Source organism: Sturnira hondurensis, unplaced genomic scaffold (assembly GCF_014824575.4).
Source record: "Sturnira hondurensis isolate 20B ecotype Veracruz unplaced genomic scaffold, ASM1482457v3 Scaffold0013931, whole genome shotgun sequence".
In the NCBI taxonomy this organism is placed as follows: Eukaryota; Metazoa; Chordata; class Mammalia; order Chiroptera; family Phyllostomidae; genus Sturnira; species Sturnira hondurensis.
The window spans coordinates 3,796,808-3,819,932 of record NW_028086562.1 but is presented as its reverse complement, the minus strand read 5'-3'; the positions used below and the strand labels follow the sequence as shown (position 1 = coordinate 3,819,932).

At 63.2% G+C, this 23,125-nt stretch overlaps 1 protein-coding gene across 1 annotated transcript; it reads right to left on the bottom strand.

Annotated features, from left to right (window-relative positions):
• Positions 1–2,475: 2,475 nt before the first annotated feature.
• Positions 2,476–22,754, bottom strand: TTC34 (tetratricopeptide repeat domain 34). Its single transcript, XM_037062130.1, has 9 exons — positions 22,589–22,754; positions 21,018–21,843; positions 14,176–15,022; positions 12,680–12,905; positions 11,492–11,696; positions 10,203–10,369; positions 8,994–9,264; positions 7,950–8,164; positions 2,476–5,558 (listed from the first exon to the last, which is right to left on the bottom strand). Exons 2-9 carry the CDS (start codon positions 21,796–21,798, stop codon positions 5,031–5,033), a joined length of 3,240 nt encoding a protein of 1,079 aa, XP_036918025.1. The 5' UTR covers positions 21,799–21,843; positions 22,589–22,754; the 3' UTR covers positions 2,476–5,030.
• Positions 22,755–23,125: the final 371 nt, after the last annotated feature.

Below are 23,125 nucleotides of genomic sequence, written 5' to 3'. Positions count from 1 at the left end.
GACAGCCAGCCTTGCACGCGGCCCCTCGAGGTTGTTGCAGCCGCAAACATGGGGGTCCCTACGGGAAGGGCAAAGTGCCCGGGAGCTTCCTGCCCCAGGAACAGGTGAAGCTGTACAGGAGGTGCCCTGCCTGCCCCTGGGCAATGGGCTCAGCGTGTGGAGGGTGCTCTTGGGTGCTGCCGGGAAAGCTGGTCCAGCAGGCAGGGCCCCCAGCGGCTCACCGTCAGGCCGCTCAGAACAGCCGTCCCGGAGGGCAGGGCTGGGTAGGGAGGGCTCCCAAGCACAGGAGGCAGTGACTCCAGGGCCTCCGTCAGGCCCAGTGGCTGCCAGGTCCCTTTGTGATGCAGGGGCCCTCTGAGTTCCGAGTTCCAACAGGGTTGGTGTGGGGGCGGGGCTGAGGACAGTTCTGGGTTGCCCGACCCCCTGCTGCGTGGGTGTCCCTTCCACAGCCTCTGACCCTGTCTCCTGGTCCTCTCTGCCTTCGCTCCTTGACTCCTCCATCCAAGGGGGCTGCAGAGACTGCTGGGAAGGAAGGTCAGCCCCTTCTCCCACACTGCCCACCTGGCTGACCGGTGTGGTCAGGACCTCCATCTTGGGCCTCCTTTCCTGTCAGTCTTCAGGGAGGTTCTGGGGGCCTCGCCCAGTGTGTGATGGGTGTGGGCAGAGCTGCCAGGGAGGGCCCCAGACCAGAGACACCCACGTTTAGCTAGCATGGGACTTGCCTTCTTGGCCCTTGGGGACTTGAGGCTCGATCCGACACCCTGGCTGGGAGGCAGGGGAGGGGCTTGGGCTCGGCGGGTGCCCAGGGCTTCAGGGTGAGGCTCAGCTGCCCCAGCCCTGCCGATAGGGGCCAGGGGCCCTGGGCAGGGTGGGTTTGTCAGAGCTCGGACTTCCCTCCTCCATGCCTGACCGGGCCACCAGTGCGTTTCTGCTTGTTTCAGAACCCCACGGGATGAGTGGTCCCCCCAGGCCCCTGGGACTCTCTGAGGGTGACTGGCTGGGCCTGGGCCCCAGAGCTGGGGTCCTCACCCTAAGGCCCGTGCTGGGTCTTGTTGGAAGCCTGTAGTCCACATGCAGGCCGCCTCTCAGGTTGAACCCAGGCCGGGGGGGGGGGGGCGGGGGGGTGCTGGGGACTCAGGCCGCTGACACAGACACTGTGAGGAAATGCTCGGGCCGGGGCCCTCAGGAGAGGGCGCATACCTTAGTCAGCCCTCCCCCCACCCCAGCCGCAGCAGGCAGGGTCAGATCCCAGCGTGTGGGGTCAGGGGTCAAGTGCAAACGCTGACCCAGGAGGAAACGGTATAGGCACCCCAATAACTGCAGGATTTCCCAGGCCGCATGAGAAACCAGGCTGCACGAGAAACGCCCGGCGTCTGCTGCCGGGAGTGACGCCGATGGTCCATCTGGTGGACGGCCCGGCCTCCAGGGTCCACAGGGGACAAGGGGGAGGTGCCGGGCTCGCCCGGTGTGACGCACGGGGAGGAGGGTCCAGAGGTGCAGGGGGAGGGCGCCTGGGAGGTTTCTTACGTGTGACCGACCCGGGCACCCACGGCGGCCGCACCCCTCCCGAGAATCGCCGTGCTCGCTGTCAAGCCCGGCCAGAGCTCCAGCGCAGACCAGCCCTGCAGCCCTGCATTCAGGGCGCGTCCTCCTTCTGTGCTGCCCTCGGGTCTGGGTTTTCGGGCGTTTTGTTCGGGGTTTTAGAGCCGGTACCTCATGCACGAAATTGGTCAGGACTTCCACTCGGCTGAGGTCACGTTTCCTTTGAAACAGAACCTGCTCCTCGGCTCTGAAGGAGCCGGAGGCCTGGGGAGGACCGCACTCTAGGGGCCGAGCGTTTCCCCGCTGGGCGCGCCCCCTCGCCGCCTTTCCCTTCCCGCCGCGTGACTTCGGGTCTCTTCCGGGGTCGGTGTAGTTACCCGATATTCCCGGAGAACGAATCCACGTCATCTGAGCCTTATGGCGTTGCTCCTTTTGTTTCCTCTGTCATTTTGTCCTTGCCACTTTTTACAATTTTGTTTGAAATCGCCATTTGAAAACACGTTCACCTCGAACACTTTGCCAGCTGAGTGCCACAGCCAACAGCAAACCTTCAGACCAGGAGCGAGGCCGCCGCCATCACCTTGAAGTTCTCCTCTCTGAAAACTCTGGGGGCCACATAGTCGTCTGAGCAGGGGATGCTGCCGCCCGTCTCCCGAGACTGAATTCCTCCCCCTATGTGCCAAATGAGCCCACGCGGAGGGATCCCAAGACAGCCCAGACATCCACCCCCATGAGGCAGAGCCCCAGGCCCATGGCCTCTCTCCCCCCTCGACCTCCTGTGTGACCCCGGATGGGACACGCACCCTCCAAGACGGTGAGAGATCAGCCCTGTTCCCCAGAGCTCCCTGATGGCCGCTGCTGAACCACCTCGTGTCACAACCTTATGGACCGGTCCAGTGGCGACACTGGCCCCACACGGGGACATGTCTGCAGTCCTCGGCAGGTAAGCAGGCCCGGAAGAGCGCCCGGGCCTTCCTGGCAGGGAGCGTCCCTGTCAATGGGTCAGGACCTCACAACAGTGTCTTTGTGCTTCTTCCTGCCTTAAAGATTTACTTTTTAGAGAAGGAGGGAGAGAAACCTGGATCAGCTGCCTCTCGCGTGCTCCCCAACCACAGCCTAAGCACGTGCCCTGACCGGCACTGGACTTAAGCCAGTGACGCTTTGCTTCGTGGGCCGTCACCCGACCAACAGCGCCACAGAGGTCGGTGCTTGTGCTTGCCATCAACTCATCCACTCAGGGCACTTTTGAATGACCACATTTTGGATTTATTTTTTAGCTCCTCCACTTTCCTATCCCCATTTACTAACTTCTGTGGTCATCCTAACTCCTGCCTTCAGATGTCCTTCGTTTTCAGTCTCTTTCTTACTTCTCAAACTGGGCTCGCACGTCACCGGTGCTGGTCTGGGCTGCTGCATCCTGTGCCTTCTCCGCTGGAGTCTGGGCCTGGGCCGAGGCTGTACCCTGGGCGCCGTGCCCCAGACTGTTTTTGTCACTGCTGTTTCCAAAACCGCAGTTCCAGGTTGGATTTCCCCTTGAATCCAAGAGTTGTTTCATGTTCAGGGGGTGGAAAAAATGCCTCGCTGCCTGGAGGCCCAGCGATACATCCTTCAGACCCGCCCCAGAGCCTGCGTGGGGCCTGCTGGGCTTTGCCCACTTGAGTGCCTGGCACGGGGCTGGGGTAAGGGTCCATGTTGCCTCTGCCTGCAGTGGGCGGGGGAGTGCCCCGAGGCAGGCTGGGCCTGGGTCAGGACAGGACTTGCTCAGGGAGCCGGGTGTGGTGGCTGGGCCCCTCTGCAGCGTCCCCAGGCTGTCTTCTGTTGAGGACCCTGACCCAAGCTGGGTGTGGCTCTCAGTCACCCCCCCTCCCAGTTGACTGTGACTGTGTGCTAATTGCTGGACTTTTCCAGCCCCCCTTTCCAGTGGGATGAGGCTACTTTGGAGGGTCTTTAGGGAGGAGAAGAAAGCAGGGAATGAGTGAAAGCCTTTTGGGAATGCCACACAGTACCACCGAGCTGGCAAGCTTGTTGGTAAGCAGTCAGCACCATCTTCTTGGCTTCTGGGCTGCCTGCTCCGGGCAGGGGGGGGCGGGCACCTGGGAGCAGTCTGGTCCCCAGCAGTGGGGGCGGAGGTGAGGTCAGGTCACCAGGCTTTGAGGGGAGGGATGCCCTCTACCAGGACACTTTTGGACCTGGGTTGTGCCAGCCTCCAGGTGGTCAGGGAGGACCTGGTGGCAGGAGGCAGGTTGGGGGCTGCCCAGGAGCACAGGTGAGTCTGCAGAGCACCAGGTCCTGGGACTCGGGGCCAGAGCAGCCCTGGGGAGCCCCCTGCAGGCTGTGGTGGCGGTGGGGCATGGGGGTCACTGCTGAGTGGTCTTGGAACCCTCCTGGCAGGGGGGGTGGCACAGGAAAATGAGGCCTGCCCCCCAGCCCTCAGGCCTGGCCACCTGCTTTCAGGGCAGACAGCAAGGCCAGGCCAGGCCCAGGCTGACGGAGAATGGTGACATAGGTGTAAGACAACAGTGGTGGGTGAGCACCTTGTCGGGAGGTGCCCGAGTGGAAAGGTGGGGGCAGGAAGCCCTGAGGGGGGCACAGCAGATGCAAATACACGCAGATGATGCTGCCAGACTAGCCCTCTTCCTGAAGCTTGGGGGCTGGGCCTTCTCCTCTAACCTTGACCCTTGGGCCAGCCCCCACCTCATGGCCTTGGAGTTGACTTGTCCACATGAGCCACTGCAGGAAGGGTCCCAGGTCCAGGTTTTCAGTGGTCCATCTAGCACAGCTCGTTCACGAATCTGGGAGAAAACCCTGTGACCCGGCCCTGGCCTCTGTGAGGCAAACCCACGGCCACGGGCAGGACTGCACTCCTCACCCGCAGCCTGAGAGGGTTTTCCAAGCCAACTGAGGGCAAGTTCAATCCACGGGGGGCGTGCTCTGTACACTCCCACCGCTTTAACAGAAGAGTCAAAGAGAAGCCCAGCCTCTCCCTGTGGACCCCTGCCTCAGCCTCTTTGCTTCTTAAGGGGGTGGGTTCTTTCTTTCTCTCTGCTTGGCAGGGGGTGGGGCCCCATCGTCCCCGTGGCTGCAGTGGTGGGTTTGGGCCCTGGGCTCCCCAGGAGAACAGCTTCATCAAAGGAGGAGTCTCAGCCAGCAGGCCCCAGCTGGGGAGTTCTGTGCTTGGGGGACCTGTCTGAGGCTGAGGCCAAGATCAAAGGCAGCTTCATGCCCCCTCTCCCCAGGGCTACCTGGGGCTGACCTTAGTCCTTGTCCAACCTGCTGGCCCCAAGCCGGGGCTACGAGGGCCCAGGGGACCAGGACACCACTGCAGCAAGGGCTCCTGGGTCTCCCTTCGCTCTGCTTCCCAGGGCTGGCTGTCCACTGAGAAGCCACCCACTCCAGGCCTTGGAGGGAGGGAGGGAGGGGTGACTACCCCCCTGGTTTAGGGGAAACGTGACAAGGGGGCCCTGTGACTGGGCCTGGGGAGCGCGGGGTCAGTGGAGCCGACAGCCGGAGGCTGCCTCCCTGCGGATCCTCGCCCTCAGCCTCTTCAGGCCGCTGTGCTCAGGGTCAAGCAGGAGCCCACTCTCAGCCGCTGCCCAGGCCTCTGCATACCGCTGGCCCTGCAGGCAGCGCTGCCCCTGGCGCAGCAATGCCTGGGCGGCGGGGGCCCGGCCTGGTTGCACCCGCAGGCTGTTTTGGGCAGGGGCAGGTGCCAGCCTGAGGGCCTGGGTGAAGGCCCCAGTGGCCCCAGCCTCGTCCCCCAGGCTCAGGAGCAGGCGACCTCTGCAGCACAAGTCCTCTGCCCGCATCGCGAGGTCGCCACCCCCTGCATCCTCCCGCAGCACAAGGTCCAGGTCTCTGAGTGCCCGGCCGAACTCCTGCAGCTCCGCCAGGCAGGTGGCCCGCAGGCGCAGGTGGCAGGCACCACCACCACCAGCCAGGACGGCCAGCGAGCAGTAGCCCAGTGCCTGCCTGGGCTGCCGTGCGGTCAGGAGGCTTTGGGCTTCCTGGACTGCGGCCTGCAGAGGGAGCAGAGGAAGGGAGCACAGGTCAGCCCAGAATGTCACAGCCGCCCACTGGCCCTGCACAGCCCGCCACCGCAGAGGAGCTGCCCGAATGCTCTGGGCTGGGGGACTTCCACCTGGCCAGCTCTGAGCCTGTCCCTGGCCCACCTTCCCACTGCCACCCCACCAGGGCGCATGCATCACACCAGGCCACGGTGGAACTTGCAGACCTGGTGGTGCATACCGGGACTGCAATCCCACTGGCCCGGAAATTCTGCAGGGGGTCCTCCTCACGCCCCTCTCCCTCCCTGATCCACTGCGGTTCTCACCCGGGCAACCTCTTCCCTCTGCTTCTCTCCAAAGTCACCTGCCCCACAGGCCCCTCTAATGGGCCTCGCACCCTACCCGCCCTCTCGAGGCTGTCCAGCTGGTCCTGGTGACAGAGGCAGACACTGCCTTTGCCCAGCCCTGTCCTTGCACCCCCTCCACGGCCCAAGGTCAGGAAGCACGAGTGGGCTTCTCACTGTGGCCCGGCAAAGCGGGACACAGCTGGGGACAGGCCGCCGCCGCACTTGACCCCAGCGTCTGCCAGCGCGAGCCCCGGGGCCTCGTTGGACGTCTGCTCTCCAGACTCACCATCCTTTCCTGAGCGTGGCTGCAGCCCGCCCTCCAAACCTCTCCCTCCGCCCGTGGGTACCCCGCTGGCCTCACATGGCTCCTCTCTGTCCCCGCGGCCCCCACCAAAGAATAAGGCAAATCAAGACCCTGCCTGAACCGCTGTCCCGCCCGCCCTTTTCTCCAGGCAGTCGGGTTGTGCTAACACCCCCTCGCGCCCTGTCCCCACGGGGCGCCCGGAGACACAGCAGGGACGCTGTCTGGGAGCACAAACGCCAGGCTGGGACGCAGACGTGCGCGTCTGGCTGGGGGAGGGAGGCCTGGCCGGGACCAGTGTCCGCGGCATCGCCGTTACGCTCCTTCCCGGGCGCTGCGGTTCTGCCTTCCCACCAGACCCTGAGCGTCCAGCTCGCCTCCGCCTCTCTGGGACGAGCCGCCCTGAGGGCCTGGCGCCCTCCGGACTCGGGGGCGGTACTACCGGCCATGCGCAGGCGCAAGGCCGCAGCCGGAAGCGGGGCGCGACCACTTCCGGCTCCTTTTCGGGGGGGGGGGGGGCGGGGGGATGCGCGTCATTGGGCGCCGCGCGGATTCCTCCTCCCCTACCCCCAGCGGCGGAAGCCCGCCTCCAGGCCGGCCCACGCAGCTCGTTCTGTGTTCCGAGGCGGCCCTGTCTGCGTTCTGGGTCCCGATGACCTTGTCTCACTCTGGCTCCCTCGGCCCCCGGTGGCAGCGTCCTCCCGAAGGACGCATTGGCCTTTGCGTGTAGCCAACTCTGTTAAACCAACCCCTTGTTGAAACACCTAGAACTGTGTCTCTTCCCGGCAGACCCTGAGTGCTGGGGTCCACGAGAGCCCTGGACGCTCCAGGCCACACGGGCGCGAACCCCTCGTCCTCCGACCCTAAAGCCTGCTGTGCTCTTGGCCTCCCTCCCTCCGCGCAAAGGCTCGATTCAGTTGCACCGGGGAGCGCAGGTTCCGTGCCCACCCTCTGCCTCGGGCCAGCGGAGGGGCCGAGGTGGTCAGACAAGACCAGGACACGCTGCCCTCCGCCCTGGCCCGCTGGCTCCTGCGAGGTGGGCTCCAGGAGAGCTTAGGCCGAAAGTCTCTCCCATCCCAGCCCCCGCCCCCTCCACGCCCTGTCAGCTGCACTCTGAGCTCTGCACTCCGAGCTCTGCCCTTTGTCCAGGCCGCGCCTTGGCCTGTCTCTCCCCACCCTGGCTTCAGCTTCAGTGCGCCATTGCCCTGTCCTAGGGTCTCTACAACATGGACACTCTCTGAAGTGAACCCCCGCTGTCTCCCCTGAGATTTGAGGGCCACAGGGCGGGGTGTGGCTCCACCCCAGCACCTGGTGGAAGGTGCTCTGGCGTTCTTGCCCGGCAAGAGTGCGATGAAAGATGAAAAAGTCAGTCAAAGAGGTGGTGAGCCTGACATCCCTTCGCAGGCCCCTCTCGGCTCCCCACCTGCCCTCTTACTGCAAGGGACCCATCTCTCCTGTCCTGACCTGGGGGTGACGTGGACTTCCTGCGAGAGCAAGGTGCTCCTGGCTGGTTCCACCTGGCTTTGAGGAGGGCGTCCCTTCCCTCTCCCCCACTCAAGCCACTTGCTCCGCATGCAGAGAAGCCAAAAAATTGTGGGCGTGGTCAGGGCTCTAGAGGGCGAGCCTGGGTGCCTCCTGCTCACATGCCCACCCAGCCCATCACCACCTGGAACCAGCACCCAGGGGATGCAAAGCAACCCAAGCCCCTGGGTGCTGGGGAGGGCTGACGTGGGGCTCCGCGGAGTGCACAGGCACCTGGGCCAGGCTCTGCCGCTCCGAGGCCTCCAGGAGACGCAGCAGGAAGCCGAGGTCCCCAGGGTCCGTCTCTGCCAGGCACTGTAGGTCCCGGGAAGCAGCTGGCACGTCTCCCTTCTTGAGCCGGAGCAGGCCTCGCCGGGCCTGGGCTGCCTCTGATGGCGGGGTGGGGTGTAGGGCTTCTTGCAGGCGGGCGCCAGCCTCCTCGTAGCTGCCTGTTGGGGATCCAGGAAGGGCAGTCAGGGTGGCTTTGCAGCACAAAGAGGGGACTCACTGGCCGCGGCACTGGGGAGCCTGCCACAGCCTGTCTTGCTCCGTGCTGGCTCTGGGAGCAGCAGGCTGACAGAGGGGCTCAGTGCCAGGAGGAAAGCCAGGAGCAGAGGGACATGGTGACACCACACTGGTCACATGGACTTGCCTGCTACCAGTAGCCCTGCCTCCAGGTGGGGGGTGTCACCCAAGTCTCTGACCCCCAGGCCGAGCAGCACGGCTCTGAGTCCCTCACCATGGTTGTCACATGGCTCTGCTCTTGCCTGGGCAGCCCCAGGAGCAGGACAGCAGGGAGCAGGAGCCACCCCTAGGCTCCCTGGAGGCCTGGGTCAGGGCACCTCTCAGGACTGGAGGTGAGGATGACAAGTTGGGGACATGCAGGCTGCACAGACACCTCCCCTTTCAAGCAAGTGCTGACACATGTTCAGACTGTTTCAGGAATGGCTAGCATTTGGGCATGTTTGGAAGTAAGGTAGCCCCACCAGCAAGGGGCCTGGGCCCCGGGGGCACTCGGTCCTCTTTTGGATTACTGAGGAGTCCTGAGTGCAGCGGGAAGCCCCATGTCTCCCTGCAGGCAAGACCACATAGGTGTCTGGGAGCTAAAGACATGTACACACCAGGCCCACATGGGGACTGGGTCCCAGGAACTGGGATTCAGGTGGAACGGACCGGGAAGCCACTGAGTCTTGGATCTCTCTCCTGTTTTACAGAATAGACCCCGGGGCTGAGAGGAGCTGGGATGGACACGAGTGCCCACGCCCGGCTGCTGCGTACCCATTGCGGTGAGCACGTCCACCAGGAGGAGGTGCCCATTCAGCTGCCCCGCCTGGATTCTGATCAGGGCCTCCCCCACGGCGAGGAGGCCCTGGGTGTTGCTGTCACTGATGGAGACCCTGGTGTCCAGCCACTGGCTCAGGAGGTCCCGGCAGCGGGAGGACAGGCCCTGCGCGATGAGGGCCTGGGCCTCTGGCTTCAGGGAGCGGATCTCAGGCACCGCCGTGTGCGTGTCCAGCTGCAGGGCCAAGAGGGTGTCGTCCACAGCCTCCTGCAAGGGCAGAGTGAGGGTGGGTGGCAGAAGGGATCCCAGCAGGGTGTTTGTCCTCCCAGGGGACACTGGGAGGGGTAGGCAGTCCAGTCCCTTCTCTCTCACAACTGGGGTAGGGGTGTCAGCCAAATGAGGTGCTCCTGGTGGATCCCATTTCAGCTTAATGGGCTTGTCTCCGCAGACCATGTTGCCTGCTGGGCACAGGCAGGGGCGCCCAGGGGCTGGGTTCTGACCACAGGTGTGCCCAGGCTGCCAGCACCCTGGGGGAAGCGGATACCCCAATGGGCAGAAGCAAGAGCCGCCGAGGTGCCCTTGCGTTGCTCCCGTTGCTCCCCAGGGCTGCAGCCCTGCAGCAAGTGAAGGAGCTTGGCAGGCGAGCTGCCTCCACGCTGCTCGGTCTCGCCCAGCGAAGCTGCAGGCAGACAAACAGCCCCGTGCAGTCACAGGCCAGTGAGCTTGCTCTTGGCTGAGAAGTGCCTGGTCGCTGTGCTGTGGCTGCCTCCGGGCGTGTCTTCTCTGTGATAAACACCTGCCCCAGCCTGGCCTCCAACCCCGCCTGCCCAGTCCCTGCCCCTGCTCGCTGATGATCCGGACCCACAGGCTCTGTGTAGACAGGGCAGGGTGGCACCCAAGGTCTCATTGTTTTAAGCTGAGGGCCCGTGGTGGCCCTGAGGGTTGGCACATGTCCCGGTGCCGACCGGGGCTGGGAGGTACAGCCTTCACCAGGTGACAGGGAAGGACTCTGAAACTGGGGCTGAGAGGGTGGGGCTCCCGTGAGCCCCCCCACCCCCGCTGGGCAGCTGGGGCTTTGATGGGTGTCTCACCGTTAGGATGGCCTGATCCCCTGCTGCCTCTCCTGTAGGGGGTTGGGAAGGAAGGCAGCCCCTCCCCCAGAGCACCCTCCACTCTGCTCCCCCCGGGGAGGGTGGGGCCAGTACCTGCCGCTGGTCCAGGGCCAGGTGCAGGAGCGCCCGGCCGCACAGGGCCCGCACGTTCCCAGGCTCGGCCCGCAGCACGGAGTTGAAGTCGAACATGGCCGTCTTCCTCTGGCCCAGGAACCCGTAACACCGGGCACGGGTGAGCAGGGACTCACTCGCCTGACCCCCTGGGAGGAAGGGGCGGGTCAGGGCCATTCACCGACCACAGGCGGGCACAGTGGTCTGTCTTCATCCAGCACTTATGGCGCCTCCTGGTGGGGAGCCCAGGGAGGGGAGAAACCTAGAGGCTGTGACAGCTGCGGGCCCCTCAGGGGGCTCACAGACCCCTGGGGCCCAGGACAGGGAGCAGTGGTGATGCCTGGGAGGGCCGGTGGGCAGCAGGAGGGGCTTCCAAGAGAAGGGGCGTGTTCCCTGCAGCCGCATCCGAGGGGAGGGGGCGGGAGGAGAAAGGGACCTCGGGGGGTGGGCATGGAGTGGCCACAAGTGCGAAGGTGCCAGGAGGGCGGGGAGGAGCCCTCCGAGTCCCCTCCCCACTGTGCTTCTTCTGCGTGTGTGTCCAGCGACAGGCACAGGAAACACTGCTCGGGCTCTGCAGGGCACTCGGGCTGCGTCCCCCTCCCAGCTAACGTGTGCGGGGGGCGAACTCACACCGGGCTCTGTCCCTGGCTGTCCAAGAATCAGCGCACCTAACCCTCGCTCCCAGCGCACTGGGGTGTCCCCATCATCCCCCTTGGAGGGGAGGTGCCCCGTAAGTGCAGAGCCAGAAATCTGCTGGCATTCTGACCCCAAGTCTGTGCTGAATCCTGAGCACCCCAGGAGCTCACGGCGCCTCCCTGGGAATGAACCTTCCCTTGTTATCCTGCCAGCCTCTGGCCAGAACCCTGCCCGGCGAGGCCCGTGGGTGGGCTGGGGGAGTCGGGGGGCCGGACACATACATGCAGATGTGGGCCCACTGCTTCCAGAGAGGGCTTGCAGAAGCTGAACTCTGACCTCCCAGGCTGGAGGGAGATGAGCAAAGCTAGTAGCGGAGCCTCAGCTGGCCCTCCTGCCCGCAGGGCCCAGGGTGTGGTGAGGGCCCCCCTCAGGCTCCTCCTGGTCCGGCTCCTCTCCTGGGCTTTAGCCAGGACCTCAGTGCAAAGCGCCCTCTCAGGGCGCACGACTCTGGAACCCGTGAACCAAAGGTGGCCTTGGAAACCCTTGGTCCCCACCCCTGGCTCGGCAGAGGCTCCCGATGCCCCCGTGCACCGGGCGCAGGATGGGGGACCTGTGGGCGGGCAGGCAGCTCCCACCTGCAGCAAAGATGGCCAGAGAGAGGTAGGCGATGGCCTCCCTGGTGTGAGCCTCGCCCTCGGCCCCGCCTGGCTGTGCCCGCAGGATGGCCAGGGCCCGCGAGTGGCAGTGGCCCCGTAGCAGCTGCCGGTCCTCTCGGCAGAAGACATCCAGGGTGGGCTGGAGACAGGTCGTGTCTCCAGACTGGACGACCTTCTTCACCAGCTGCAGGAGGCAGGACAGTCAGCGCAGTTCCTCCTTGTGCCCCAGTCCTTTCCACCCCCGTGTTCCCGGCCCTGGCCAATGAGAGGGCGTGGCTTGCAATGGGGTGTGGCTATGGGGGCGTGGCTCAGGCGGGGAGAGGCGTGCCTGTCTCCGGTGTGGAGCACTGGGAAGGCTGGGGGCCTGGAGGTGTGAGCGTCCTTTAGGGCTGCTCCTGTCCCTTCTGTTGCGGGGGTTTGGGGTGTCCCAGTGTTCCTGACTCGCGCCCTCTCCTCTGTACATGGGAGATAGGAGCAAAAGTCCTGGGACCAATCAATGCCTGTTCTGGGAGCAAGACACCAGACAGACATAACCTCGGAGCGCAGAGCAGCTTCACTCCGAAGAGATCCGATGGTGCTCCTGCTGGCTGCTCACCGGGGACACAGGTCCAAAAGCATCCTTCCTTCTCACGCGCATCGCCCAGGGCAGGGAGACCAGACACGTGAGGTCGGAGGGGAAGGAGGACGCTGACGGGCCACACAGCCTGTGCCCCAAGGCCCCGCATCCTCCCCTGGACTGTAACCTTCTGACCACATTCTAGCAGGAAGCTCTCACAACACCCAAAGGAGGCAGAGTTCTGCTTTTCCTGAGAGCAGAGCACTCTCAGAGGGAGACAAGCAGGACCTGAGGGCGTCTACACTGTCCCCCCACCTGCTGTCCCAGGGCAGGGTCACCTCAAAGCCGAGTTACGAGTTTACATGGAATTTTCTGGGTGAAGCTCGGTCTGCGTTGGACTCTTCCTTCATGGCACAACACAAGCAAATACGGGACACCTACTGCGTGCTGGAGGCCTGCTGGGGCCTGGGACACCTACTTCAGCTAATTCCTATGACAACCCGCAAGACCCGAGCACAGGTGTGGAGCCTGGGGCTGGGACAAGCTTTGCCTGCTCAAAGTCTGGGCCGTGGGGTGCAGAGCCAGGGGCCCCGACCTCACCTGGTCCTCACCTGGTCGGCGTCGTAGAAGAAACCCCTCCGCAGCTGCAGCAGGGCCAGCCGCACCAGCACAGGGGCTGCCTGGGGCCTCTGGGGGAGGGCCAGCAGCAGGGCCTTGTGGGCGTCGCCCAGGCGGCCCAGGCGGTATAGGGCGTCAGCGGCCAGGAGGCGTGAAGCCTCGTCCTCCGCGTCCAGTTCCATCAGGAGCGTGGCCAGCTGGTACACGCCCTGGGTGTTCCTGCCAAGAGAGAAGCGGTGGAGCGTGGGCCCCTCCCTCTGTCTGCCCTTCCCACCGCTCCCCAACCCTGAGTGCCGGAAACAGGCCAGTCCTGGCCCACGCGCTGGGGCCAGGCTGCTGCCTCTCGGCAGAGATGCGGGGGCCAGGGAGCTGCTGGAAGGACCTTCAGCCCTCCCTCACCCACCAACTGCCTGGTGGGGCAGGCATCTTGGGCGTGGCAGGACGGACCTCAGCGGACCCTGCCTGACTCTCCTCTTTGGCAAAAACAAGGCCACAAGGTCTGCACTGGTGGGCTCAGGGGCTCCTGTTAGGCAGAGCTGGGAAACCAACTGGGGCACCTACCCTCCCAGTGCCCCTGGAAACTGAGACGAACTGCCCCTGGGAGAAGGGGTGGGGAGCCTGGAATGTGAAAACCCCCAGAGAGAACAAATATAAAGGGGGCACCCACAAGAAGATTCCTCCTCACTAGCAAATCAGAGCAATGCAAATCAAACAGCCAGGGAGCAGCGGATGTGTGTGTGTGAGTGTGTGCACACGGGTGTGCACACGGGTGTGTGCACAGGTGTGTGGTGACATCAAACACAGCCCCAGGAGGCCCCAGCTCGGTGCTTGTAGCTCAGCACGGCTGTGGAGTCACCGCAGGGCTGGTGAAAGGTTGCAAAGGAAACTCGGGGCTGGGTGTGGAGCCCAGACAGGCAGGCGGGCAGCTCTCAAAGTCCGGCGCCTTCGAGGCCACATTCCCTGACCCAGGCTCCCCCTTGGCCTCAGGAGGTAAGGGCAGAACTCGGGGTGACAGGACAGCACTAGGGGGCATAGACAGCTAAGAGCAGAGCTTCGGCACCACACGTGGTCCTGGATGGCGGGCACCGGGCCGGCGGCACAGGACACGCTTGCAATCCACTGAGTGAAAAGCCCAGCGGTCCAAACCCCGGGCACCGCACAGGTCCTCTTGCCAACCAGGTTTCCACGCACACAGAGGACCGGCTAGTGGGTGCCTCTCCGTGGGGATGGTCATTTTCCATTTCCGTGCTTCAGTTTCCGATTTTCTATAAATCAGTCCTTAATGCGTCACGGTTAAGGACTGGGATCTGGGCCCTGGGGCTGAATCTGCCACCGCCGACTAAGGGACATCACCCAGCTGCTCCCTGCCCCGGCCGACCCATCCTCAAGACGGCCGACCCATCCTCAAGACGGAAGACACACACCTGGCTGCCTCGCAGGAGCCCGGAATGAAGCAGCCCAGGAGCGCGCACGCGGGGCTAGTGTTTACCCTTCTGGCGCCGCCGGGCTGTCCACCTCCGCGGCCTGCCTCCGTCGGCCCCGCGCGCCCGCGGGTCCCGGGTCCGGCCTCCGCTGCAGCATTCTGCGGCCCTCCTCCCGCAGCACGGTCAGCAGCAGCCCCCGCTGGTTCCAGGGCACGTAGGCCTTGGCGACGAGCAGAGCCTCGTCAGGCCGCAGGCGGCAGGCGGTGACATAGTCCAGCGCGCCCAGGAACGCGCTGCCCGCCAGCACGCGCAGCAGCCCGCGGCCGCACAGCGCACGCACACAGCCGGCTGGATGTGGCGGTCCCTGCTCCACCACCTCCTGGAAGTCCTCCCGGGCACACCGCGAGTCGCCGGTGTGCAGCGCGCAGAAGCCTCGAAGCGCCAGCAGAAGCGCGCGGTCCCCGGCGCGTTCGCCGGCTTGATCTCTGGGGCGTGCGGGCCGCAGCAGGCGCTCGCACAGCGCCCGGGCGCCCGCCGCATCCCCGGCCAGCAGCAGGCACTCGGCGAGGCGGGCTCCCAGTGCTGGGCGCGTCCCGGGCGGCGCCACGCGCAGCAGGACACGGAGAGCGCGGGTCACCGGGGCCAGCAGCTCGCGGTCGGAATCCTCGCGGAGCTCGGGGCGGCTCCGCACGGCCTCTTGGAAGTGGGCAAAACCCACGTCCGCCACTTCCTGCGCCTGGATCCGCACGCGCTCCCGGTCCTCTGCTGAGAGCACGGCCTCAAACTGCCTCCGCGCCCCCGAGGGGCTCTCGCGGAAGGCCTCGTGCAGGTCCCGAAGCAGGTCCTGGGCTCCGCTGTCCAGGAAGAAGGCTGCGGCCGCGCGGGTGACCAGCAAGGCAGCCAGGCGCTCACCTGGAGTAGAGAACAGAGGACCTGTGGGACCCGGTGCTACCGGGGTGCCTGCTGTAGGCGCCCCAACCGTCCAGCGCTTCGGGTGGCATTTCCCAGGACGTCGCGCCCCAGGAAGAGCGCGGGCAGGAGGCCAGAAGCTTGTGGGTGCTGGAGCAGCATCGGAATGGGGCGGGGGACAGCGCGTGTGTGTTTGGGGGTGGGGTGGGGGGCAGCTTCCCTGGAGGCCTCCGCAGCCCTGCCCTCTCAGTTTTGGCCCAGAGTCAGTCTCTCCGCTCTGCCAACAAGAAGATTTAATGACAACACCTCCTCCCCAGCCCCCAGCCCCGGCCTCTGAGTCATCAATATGAGGGTTGAGTTCCCCTTCCCCAGACCAGCTGCAGGCCGGGCCGAGGCCCCGCTCTGTGACCTGCGCGGGGGCGGCTGTCTCGAGATAGCTCATCTGCTCTTCTCTGGGCTGCGTGGGGACTCAGTGCTTCGCTCGCGGAAAACGGGGACCTCCGTCAGGCCCAGCGAAGGTGGTGCCGCTGGCAAGAGAGGGGCCCTCAGGCCACCTCCTCTGCCTCAGTTTCCTCTTCTGCTTTAGAATGGGGTGACGAGGGCTACAGTCGCAGGGCTGAGAGAATGCACTGGATTAAGGGGGCCGAGAGCCCCGAACAGGTGGGAGGGGCAGCATTACTCAGCGAGCGCGCAGTCAGTACAGAAAGCCAGGCGGCTTCGCAGCAGCGGCAGCGCCCCGGGCAGGTGCGAGCCCCTGAGAGAACCCAGAAACCTCTGCTGGCGGGAGCTTGAGGTCAGGGGCGCCCCATTACCTGTTACAGGTTAGGGAGGGGTGGCGGGGTGGGGATGCCCTCAGAGCCCTTTGCGTGTCTCCAGCCCAGGCCTCTGAACCCCCACGGAGCGCTTTTTGCACACGGTCCTTCAGAATCGTCAGAGTGTTTCCTTTACGATAATAATAGTCCTTTACCAGGAAACAGGAGCAGGCACGGAAGCCCCTCTGCCACCGCCCTGCTCTGTTGTCATCGTGGGGAAGCGTCACCTCTCAGCCCAGGGCCAAGTACAGAAGAGCATCTCGAGTGCCCTGTGATCAGCCAACCAGCGATGCAGCCAGCGGCAGGTTGCCCTGTCTAACCCTGGTGGCCCAAAGTAAAAGCAAAAGCAACAGAAACAAAACGAGAAACGACAACGAAACAACCTGAGCCTTTTCCGTCAGTGACCAACCCCCAACAAAATAACGCTGGTGGCGGCAGGGGGAGAGCCCGTGGGGCCTGGGGAGCGGTTGTTCCTCCCCCTACGGCAGGCAGTGTGCTCTCTGCCCTGCCCCCGCATTTGCGGCCGCCCCCACTGGACTGGTGGTACGCGTTGTCCCCGGGCATGAGGCCCCCCACAGTCTTCTGTCTGCGCTCTCGGGTAAGCTCGGCGACCCTTCTGCCGTCCTCAACAGGCCACGGAATGTTTCACCTGCTATTGTGCTTTCCAAACTCCGGAGTTTCTGTGTACTGGCTGCGATTTCCCGTCTGTTCATTCATTGCGGCCACGTTTTCCTTTAGGCCCTGAGCGCGGTGCTCACAGTTCCTTTACAGTCCTCAGTGTGCTGGTTTCAGCTCACGGATCATCTCCAGGCCGGTCTCCCGACTGTGGCCCACGTTGTATCTCCCCGCTTCTTTGCCTGCCTAGCATTTTCAGAAAGTGTACGCTGGGCGTCCGGTTGACGCTCTGTGGAGCCTGGACCTAGCCACGCGCCTCTGAAGAGAAGAGACTTTTGTTTTAGCAGCCGAATTGGACGGAGTCAGACTGGCAGCTGGAATGTCCGTGAAATGCTTGCAGTTTCCAGCTTCTGCTTCTTCACCCACCCAGTCTCTCCCCGGTCCGTGCAGCCCGTGTTCGGCTGAGGCTGGCAGCGGATTCGGCGCACAGACTTTTCCTCCTATCAGGACTTCCCTTCTGACGTTCCAGCCACTTTCTCCCAGCCCTGCACCCTGACCCGGGGCACCCTGACTTGGGACAGCGCACGCCAGTGAAGCTGCCGCATCCTGCTTCACACGCATGGAACCTGGGCTGAGGGTTCCCTCGGGGAAAAGCTGCACGTGTGCAAACCTCACCTCCACAACCCCCGTATTTCAGGGCCAATGCCCGGTTCCCGGCCGCATTTGCCCGCTGGCCCGTGCCTGCCCACGGCTGCCTTTCATGTTGTGTCCCGACCTCATCACTGCCGTCTGCGGGCACCTCGTCTAGTTCCGCTGCTCTGCTCGGCTGGAGGCCAGCCTCTTCCATCATCACACTTAAAAATGTTGGCCGTCAAGGGGGACATAAGATGCTCTGCTTGTGTTGGCTTAATTTTCATTTTCCTGATTACTGACGAGGCTCGTTTATTTCAAAGTACCCCCCCCCCAATCTGGTGGGTAGCACAGGGCATCTTGCTTTAATTTGCATTTGTGTCGTTACCGGGATGCTGGACGTTTCCCACAAGTTCGTTAGCCATCTGTGTGTCCTCTGTGGGGAGATCCGTTTGCCAGTTCTTGCATCAAGGTTGATTTTTTCCTTGTTGACATGTAGGAATTCTTCAGCTGCTCTGGTTATTAATTTTTTGCCCATTGTATATTTTGCAAATATTCTTTTTTTGTTGTTGTGGTTTGTCCTTTCATTTTCTACAGTTAGGGGCAAAACAGAAAGTTAAGATTCTTAATTTCATCAAATGCATCAAATTTCCCTTCATGCTTTCTGCTTTTTTTGTATCTTAAGAAGCCCAGCTGTTCACAGAGGCCTCGTGGATATAGTCTCATACTTTCATTCCTGCAAACCTTAGCTGTCGACAGAGTCCCCGTGGACGTCACTTTTTCGCGTGGTTGGAAGCAGCGTATCGCATACATCCATGGCACAAAGGCCCCTCCCCTTTCACTGTGGATTTGCAGCGAAGCTATAGGGATTCACTGTAATGCTCCCATGTTAGCTTCCAGGTGGCTTTCTTCCCGGCAAGTTTGTTTTGTTGGTCTCTCTGTCTCCCCCTGAAGTCGGTGTTGGTCAGGAGAGTTCTGCACCAGCCGGTGGAGCAGACCCTTACAGCACCGCCTCCTTCTCCATCTCCTCCCCCTCCCCTCCTCTCCTTTTCCCTCCCTCCTCCTCCTCTTCCTCCTTCATCTTGTCCACTATTGGTCCTTTGCTTTTCTCTTCTACTATCAAATCTTTCTGACCATAGACATCTAATCTCTTTGTACTTATATAATTATTCTTTATTGTCTTTTAATAAAGTTTTATAATTTTCTTCATAAAAATCAGACGATGCTGAAATCAATCAGTCTCCGTTGCTTTAGTAAATGGTAGGTGTTTAAACAACAAAATTTCTATTTCTTGCTGGTGTCTATAAATGTAAATGCTTTTTGTATAAGCTGTTAAATCCTGTTCCTGTGTTTGATACATTTTTGTTGTTTCTTTCGGGGTTTCTACATAGCTACTTATGTTGTGTGGAATAATAACTTTGTTTCTTCTTTTCTGTCTTACCTGTTTTCCTCCCTTCTTATCTTATTGCATTGGCCAGCATCGCCAGTACAATGATGGATTAATGGTAGAGTGGGCAGCCACCTTATTCTTGATTTTAAATGCAAGATTTCTAAAATATCACCATTAAGTATTACGCTTTTGGTAGTTTTTTTTAAAGTTATTTTTAAAAGATTTTATTTATTTATGTTTAGAGAGGAGGGGGGGAGGGAGAGAGAAACATCAATGTGCGGTTGCCTCTCACGTGCCTCCAACTGAGGACCCAGCCCCCAACCCAGGCAGCTGCCCTGACTGGGAATTGAACCAGCAACGCTTTGGTCCACAGGCTGGCACTCAATGCACCAAGCCACAGCAGCTGGGGCTAAGTATAAATCCTCAAGGAACAGTAGCTGTTGGCAATGAACAGTATCCTAGAAGTAACATGCGGCCCTCTCACCAGGGTGTTTTCGATGTAGATGGCCCTTCCGTGTAGGTCTTAACGAAGACCGCTGAACCCACAGGAGATGGCTGCCCGGGTGCTTTGGGAGGGCGAGTGCTCCGGAAGCCGCGGTGCGCAGGGGCCTGTGCCCCAGGGGGTTTGAGCGGAAGCCCCTTGGACGCGGCGTCTTGTCCCGCGTGTCTGCTTGCTGAGAAGGGCAGAACGCTTTCCAAACATAGGGAGGCTGTTCGATGTCTGCAAGGGCTTTTTGGTTAGTAACCTTAAGATTCGAAAGCGTGTGTTATGGGAAACGACATTAGTAAAAGGCACGTCATGGGAAACTTCGTTGTTCGCACCATAATCCCCACTTGTGCTGCTGGTGGGGACAGGTGACTCCCTGTGACACAGATGACTCAGGTCCAGGGGACGCAGTGATCCTCAGGGAAGGAGCTCCTGCCCAGGTCAGAGCCGGGTCGGGACAGGCAGGCTTCCCGGCAGCCTCCCCTGCGGAGCCGGGGCACCGTTTTTCTTTTTTTTTTTTTTTAGCACACTTGTTGTCTGGGCTGCAGCTCTTTGGGGGGTTCTGGATTTCTGCAGGGCCCTACTGGTCAGTAAAGTGGAAGACCCCCCGGGAGTTGCTGAGTGCCCGACCTGCCGTGGCACTGTTCCCTGCTCAGCCGCGACGACACGTTTCCGTTTGGGCGGGCGGGTCCCCTCCTCTCCATGAGCTCAGGATCCTTTGTGATTCTGCCGAGCGTTTTTACAGTGGGAGGATTTGGGGGTGTCTGGTCTAGCATATGTCCAAAATCAACCTGCCCACTCCCTTTTCTGTCCCCTCCCACACTGGGGCACCCCCTCCAAGGCCCATGGCACCTACACCCCTGTTCGGTCCTCACGGACCCCCGGCAGTGGCTCCCCCCCACAGCACTGCTCTGTGCCTTGCAGGTGCCCTTGCCAGCGCCCTGCAGCCTCCCAGGTTTCCTCCTCCTTCCTGTGCCCCCGTCCCCTTTGCTGGGCCCTCTTTTGGGGGACAGTGTGATGGGTGGTGAGGAACACCCGGGGGGCCAGATTCCAGCCTGCCACGAACACTCCGTGTGGCCTCGGCAGCCCCTTGGGCCCCAGGGACACAGCCGCACCCACTCCGAGGGCAGCTGAGGGGACTCCGTGAAAACGCGTCATATCCAGCCCCCAGCATGGGGTCTGCCTGCTCGTGTGTGACAGGTGGCCCCTCACACTCACGCCCTCTCTGAGTGTCCCATTGCCCCATGTCCTCCATCCAGACTCCTGACTTGAAGTGTCTCCTTGGAGTGGACGACTCCACAACCCCTCCTTCAAACCAAGCGTCCTTTCACCACCCGGCCCACGTGTCCAGCGGGCCAATCACACGTCCACCTGACAGTGCGAGGGACAGCCCGTGGAGCACCTACCGGTGCCACCATTTCAAGGGCGTGATACACATTTTCTTTTCTCTCTCTCTCTCTCTTTTTTAACATCCAAAATGTGTTCATTTTGGGGTGGTTCCCCACTCATCCTGATTTGGGGTGCTTCTACCGCAGCTTCCTTCTGGAGGGGCACCTCCCACCGAAGTCTCAATCCCCCCCGCCCCTCCATGGCTCTCATTGCCCTGGGTAAACTCAGAGGGTGTTCCCGGTCAGGAGGACTTAGCCACGGCTACTGTGTTCAGGGCCTCTGGTCTCCCGCTGCCCCTCCTGCCCCCCACCCCCGACAGCCACCATTCAGGGTCATGGACATGCCAGGCTCTTTCTCCTCCAGCCGCCTGACACTTGCAGTTTCTGCTGTCTGAATCCTTGTTGCAGCCCGAATGACACCTCCTCCCAGAAGCCTTCCCTGACTGTCTGGCTAGAGGCACACCTTGCGTGTTACATTTCTCAAAGCACATATTTGGTTTGCTTCCTTTCTTGGGGGCTCTGTCAGGACAGGGGCTTGTCCTTCTGGTCCCTGTGGTGTCCCTGGCCTCGGCACGACCTCTTGCCCCCACCACAGGCAAGACTTAACTGTGCTGGGAAGGGACGGCCGGAGTGACTCTCACCCTGACCCTCAGGGAGCTGCGACCCGCACTCCTACCTTGGGGTCTGCCGCTGGTCGGGTCGGTCGCGAGGGCCCGGCTGCACGCTGCCCGGCAGTCTTTATACCGGCCACTGTGGAGCAGAGCTTCGGGGGACAGGGCGTTGCTCCAGCTGCCCCCGGGGTCCAGGGCTGCTAGGAGTCTCTGGCCGTCGGTGTCCTGCTGCCTGGCACTGTCCCCAGCCTGCTGACTCCTTGAGATGTGGTCCTGGAGGACGCTGACCAGCACTGGGAGGTAGGGCTGCTGGTGGGTGAGGACGAAGGCCACTGTGCGGTCGGCCCGCGAGGTGAAGGCCTGAAGGTAGTCGGCCAGGCCAGCGCCCACCTGCTCCCCAGACAGGACCCAGGCCAGGGCGCGGGTCAGCTGCAGCTCCAGGGCTTGCTGGGAGTGTGCGTCCAGCAAGGCATCGCAGCGCCGCACCGCCTCTCCGTGGCGCCCGTGGGCCAGCAGCCCCTCCAGGGAGTGCAGGACTGCGGCCGGGTGGTCCGGGCACAGGGCGGCCAGGAAGGCGGAGGCCAGGGTCCCCGTCAGGGACACCACGGCCATGCCGTCCCAGTGGATGGTTGGGATCTGGCTGTCCCCTCGGCACCAGGCTTCCAGGGTGGCCACCACGGGTGACCCCCGAGCCTCAGCCAGGGCAGCTTGGACACTGCGCACCGCAGAAGGGGCGTGGCAGCTGAATGCAGCCAGGTAGAAGGCGGTGGCCAGCGGCGGCTCCCCCAGGGCCAGGTGCCGGTCGCCCTCCCGGCAGAGGCAGGCCCCGAGCTCCTGGGCCGACATCACTCCTGTGCCGTTGATGGGTCCTTGTCCAGTCCACACGGGCACCTGCAGTCGAGTGGGGATTGTGGCCAGTGCTCAGACAGCGGTCAGCCCCTCGGCCCTGCAGCCCCCAGCCCTGCTTCCGAGCAGCCACCCAGCCCTCCCCACTGAGACCCTAGCGTCAGTGTGGTGCCTTGTTGAGGGAGAGCAGGGTGGGCTCAGCTGTCAGGGTGGAGTTTGCTCCCGGGCGGACTCCCTGGGCTGGGGCATTGACTGGGCTCTGCCTGGCCAGGCTCCAGGCCCACGTTTCCCTCTGGGCCTCAGCCCCCTCCCCCGCAGAGGGGACCGTGAACAGCCCATGCTGGCACAGGCCCCTCAGGAAGGCGGACCCCTCATTACCTCCGGTCACATGAGCACCCCTGGCCCCCCAGCACTGATGCCACAGGCCCACCAGACCTCGGGCCACACTCCACCCAGCGGCCTCGCCTGCCCAGTGTGGGCGGGAGTGGGTGCCGGGCTGCCAAGGGGCACCTGCGGGGCTCTTGGGCGGTGGTGAGGGGCCCTGGACCCAGGCCGGGGTTGGCTCTGAGATGCGGACCAGCCCTGCTGTGCCCTCTGCCCTCCCACACCCTGGGGCCCGAAGAAGCAGCTCCCATGCCATCAGCCCTGCCCCTCCGGTCTCCCAGAGAGGGCGCAGACCAGCCCGGACCCCGTCAGCGCCAACAGCCAGACTCACGCACGAGCACATGGGCCACGGGTTCACACGCTCACGCACGCACACGGGTGCACGTGCACACACACACATACTCACTCCTGCACGCACAGGGCCACTGGCTGGTGCGGGGTGCACAGGGAGGGCAAAGGCTCACGCGCAGCCCCAAACTGGCTGGAGGTGGGTGGCGCAGGGGTGGGCTCGCCCCTCTGGAGGATCCGCGGGGCTGGGCTCCCAGGCGCCCCACCAACGCTGCGCCGCGGGCTGCGGTGGCCCGTGCGTTTCCCTGGAGAGCGTCAACACCCGCCACCCGCGGCTCAGCGGCGCCCCCAGCGGCCGGGCGCCCCGGCCGGCCTCACACTCCAGCCCGGCCCCACCCGGCCCTCGGCCCCGCCCCCCGGCCGGCTCCCTGGCTCCCGAGCCTCAGCGCCGCTAGGGTCCAGGCTCGTGGCAGCTTCCGAGCTGATTTGGGGGGCTCAAAGTGCGGGGCCACTGGACGCCAGGTTGGGGCTGACTGCGCTGTAGGGCTGCCCCTCGCCCCGCATCCTCACTGTCCCCACCGCTGAGGCAGTAGCTGAGGGGTGGGTGGGGGTCGCCTGGGCCTCTGCCGCCCCCAGAGCTCGGTCAGGCTGCTTA